The sequence below is a fragment of the Brassica napus genome, chromosome C4, assembly GCF_020379485.1.
Source record: "Brassica napus cultivar Da-Ae chromosome C4, Da-Ae, whole genome shotgun sequence".
NCBI classification, from domain to species: Eukaryota; Viridiplantae; Streptophyta; class Magnoliopsida; order Brassicales; family Brassicaceae; genus Brassica; species Brassica napus.
Window position 1 is genome coordinate 17932243 of NC_063447.1, and position 3965 is coordinate 17936207.

The 3965-nt window shown below is 38.6% G+C and overlaps 1 protein-coding gene across 1 annotated transcript; it reads left to right on the forward strand.

Moving 5' to 3' along the window:
- Nucleotides 1–1811: 1811 nt before the first annotated feature.
- LOC125585851 (disease resistance protein RML1A-like) lies at nucleotides 1812–3351 on the forward strand. The gene is made up of 2 exons (XM_048755553.1): nucleotides 1812–2057; nucleotides 2140–3351. Exons 1-2 carry the CDS (start codon nucleotides 1812–1814, stop codon nucleotides 3349–3351), a joined length of 1458 nt encoding a protein of 485 aa, XP_048611510.1.
- Nucleotides 3352–3965: the final 614 nt, after the last annotated feature.

Sequence of the window (3965 nt, forward strand, 5' to 3'; positions counted from 1 at the left end):
GGAGGAGCTTGGATTCAAGAAAGACACGGTGGAGATATCGTGTGACTCTCAAAGTGCATTGTGTCTAGCCAACAACAATGTGTATCATGAGAGGACTAAGCACATCAGCAGAAAGATGCACTTCATCAGGGATATTATCGCTCAAGGTGATGTAAGTGTGAAGAAGATCTGTACTTCTAAGAATCCTGCTGATATATTAACCAAGGTTGTTCCGGTTAAGAAGTTTGAGGAAGCGGTGGACTTCCTTGGGATGTCCGAACACTGAGGAGCATTCAGCATCGCCTGGCAAAGCACGAGTTTGATTAACCTAAGTAGTGGATCATGTTTGATGTCATCAAGGTGGAGTTTGTTGGGATTCATCAGTGGCTACGTCAGAGAATCCGTCAGGGACTGCATCAGGATTTGGTGATGGAAATCAAACAAGATTGAGTAACTTAAACCAAGACAAGGATGTCATGTTAGGAAAATGAAATGTCACTTTTATGGAGATATGGAAGCCGGCAGGATCATGGAAATATTACTTTCATGGAGTTATGGAAGTTGCAAGTATTTTGGAATATTTCCTAATAGGTTTATGGAAAGGGGCGAATGCCCTAATCCGACTACGTTAACCTAATAGACTCCTACTATATAAGAGAAGCTCGTGTGTACTCTTTCTCCTTTGTCCAAGAAAAGACCTAGCTTGGTTTGTGAGCTTTGGTTGTGAGAGAAAGAGAGGTTCTATATTCTTTGTACTTGAGATTATAGTGCATTGCCTCTTGCCAGGCCCCAGTGGACGTAAACCATTCTAGGTGAACCACTGGGTAAACAATTTCTTGTGTCCATTTTCTATCTTTTTCGCATTCTTCTTCCTATCTCTATTATTCTACAAACTCAACTTTCTTACTTACGTCGTCGAGTTCGTCAGAGAGTGTATCAGCGAGTTTGTGTGTTTGATTCTAGTTATTGAGTGAAATAGTTTCGCCGTTGTGGTTCAACATCATTCTTGATGACCTAGACGATCTAGAGAAACTAGAGGTTTTGGCAAACTAGCCTTGTTGGTTTGGTTCCAGAAGTCGGATCATCATTACCACAGAAGATAAAAATATTTTGAAGGCGCATGGGATTTTGATGATACATACCATGTGGAATTTCCATCTGCCAAAAGAAGCTTTGGAGATCTTATGTTTATCAGCGTTCAAACAAAGTTATGTACGAGATGATTTTGAAGTGGTTGCAAATAAAGTAACAAATATTTGCGGCAATCTTCCGCTAGGCCTTTGTGTTGTGGGTTCATCTTTACGTGGGGAGAGCAAGGAAGAGTGGGAACTTCATCTATCTAGGATCGAAAATAATCTTGACAGAAAGATTGAGGACGTGCTAAGAGTGGGATATGATAGATTGTCGAGAGAAGATCAATCTCTGTTTCTCCACATCGCATGCTTCTTCAACAATAATTTCCACCATGATAACGTTGATTATGTGACAAGCATGCTCACTGACAGTAATTTGGATGTCGAAAATGGGCTGAAGACACCAGCCGTCAAATCTCTTGTGCAAATCGAGACCCATTTTCATACAGTAGTGATGCACTCATTGCTCCAACAGCTGGGTAGATAAGTAGTTCATGAACAGTCAGATGAACCTGGAAAACGTCAATTTTTAGTTGAGCCCGAAGAGATTCGTGATGTTCTAACAAAGGAAACAGCAAGTTCTTACATATCTCTCTTGAGATTTTTTTTAATTTCGTGATAACAGTTGCATCAGCTCTCTTTTGGAATGTTTGTTAGGGCATTGGATCGGTCATAGGTATATCATTTGATATGTCTACGATGGGCAAAGTCTCTATAAGTGGGCGAGCCTTTGAACGAATGCCTAATCATCAATTCTTAAAGATATGGAATTCAGGAAATGGCAATACACTGAGAATAGCAAAGGACATGAAATCTCATCTAAAGTTACTCTATTGGTCTGATTACCCAAGAAAACATCTTCCTCCAAAGTTTCAGCCTAAAAATCTCATCGAGATTTCGATGCAAAATAGCCACATTCTTGAAAAGATATGGGGTGGAATCCAGGTGGCTATTTTTAACTTTTAAATATTTTTCTAATGCTTTGACCTAAGTACGGTATGTCTCATTTTTTGTGTTTAACATGAAGCCCCTTCCAAATCTCAAGAATATAACTCTGAGCCATTGCTCGAGGTTGAAAGAAATTCCAAATCTTTCCGAGGCTACTAATCTTGAGACACTATCACTTTCGTCCTGCTCAAGTTTGGTGGAGCTTCCGTCTTCTGTTAGGAATCTACACAAACCGAAAGAGTTGGACATGAGCTACTGCAAAAAGCTACGAGTTATTCCCACCAACATCAACTTAGTATCTCTTGAGATCGTCAACATGAGTGATTGCTCCCAGTTGAGAACGTTTCCAGACATTTCTAGCAACATAAAATATCTTTATGTGACAAACACAAAGATAAAAGATATTCCTCCATCCGTTGTTGGACGCTGGTCTCGTCTTGAATGGCTTAATATGGGCAGCAGAAGGCTCAAGATATTAACATATATCCCGCTAGGTGTGACAAATCTAGAACTAAGCAACAGTGATATAAAGTGGGTTCCAGATTGTGTCACTGGTATCCCTTGTCTTAAGTCTCTTAACATCAGCAACTGCAGAAAGCTAGTGTCACTGCAGAGTCTCCCGCCTTCGCTTCGGAAACTCTATGCAAGTTTTTGTGAATCCCTCAAAAGCGTATGTTTCTCGTTCTATGAAACGAAGAATATATCTTCTTTCTACGATCCAACCAGAGAAGTCAGGTTTGTCAACTGTTTGTCATTAGATGAAGAAGCAAGAAGGGCAATCATACAACGATGGGATTACAAGTCTTTATTGTTACCAAGTAAAAAAGTCCCTGCAGAGTTTACTCTCAAAGGCAATAAAAACTCCATAACCATCTCTTCAATGACTTTCTCTGCATCATCAAGATTTAAGGCTTGCCTCCTGCTTTCTCCAACCCAACCGTTCTTCTCCCACAATTTTGTTTGTCGTCTAAGTAGCAAAGGGGTTATCATCGACGAACTTAAATTCTCTTTGTGGAATCTTCAACTCTTAACTGAACACTTCGTAGTATTTTCTGGGGACCTATTTGAAGAACACATATCCCTTGAAGCTGATACGACTAGCAGCGACATTATGTTTGAATTCAGCGGCAGGAGAGACACTTGCTGCAGGGGAAACTATGACAAGAATACTGATTATATAATTATTGGGTGTGGAGTACAGATCTTGGCAGAGGAAGGGGAGAGTAGAGCAGCAGATTTAAAGAGCACAAGGATGAAGCCATTAAGATCTCTAAAGATGAAAGTGTGGTAAAAGGTAGTAAGCATAAAGGTTAGTGGAGTTGGCCTAAGAAACTTTGTGTGAGGAAAAAGAAGACCACGAAATATCGTGAGCGTGACCGTTGAAAGAGATATAAAGAGTAGTAGAGATATTGAGATTTTGTTATGGATTTAGAGTACCTCCAACCGTAGAAAAAAAGGGAGTATCTTGCAATAAAAAAATTAAAAAATAAGAAAAAGTTGGAGAAAAAGATAATTGGGTCTTTATTTGATGTTTTTTTACAATCCGTCCTAATACTAGCATTCCAGATGTCATGTTTTTAATAGCTATGACTTTTTAGAAAGAGCAAAAAATTAATTACAAAAAATAATTAAACTAAAAAGAATAATATAAAAAAAAGATAAGAATCTGTGGTTGGATTTTTATCCGTTGAGTTGCTTTTACACAAACAAAATGCTTTAATTTCATTAAACTTTTCTTCTTCTTTTTTGTCACAATTTCAATAAACTTACCATTCGACATTTGTTTACATGTTAACTATTTTATAATATACACGGGCCATACGGTTAATGAGCCGGCGGCCCTTATAAGAACTAGATATTTTTTCCGCGCTATGCGCGAATTATGTCTTTTAAATTTATGTTTTA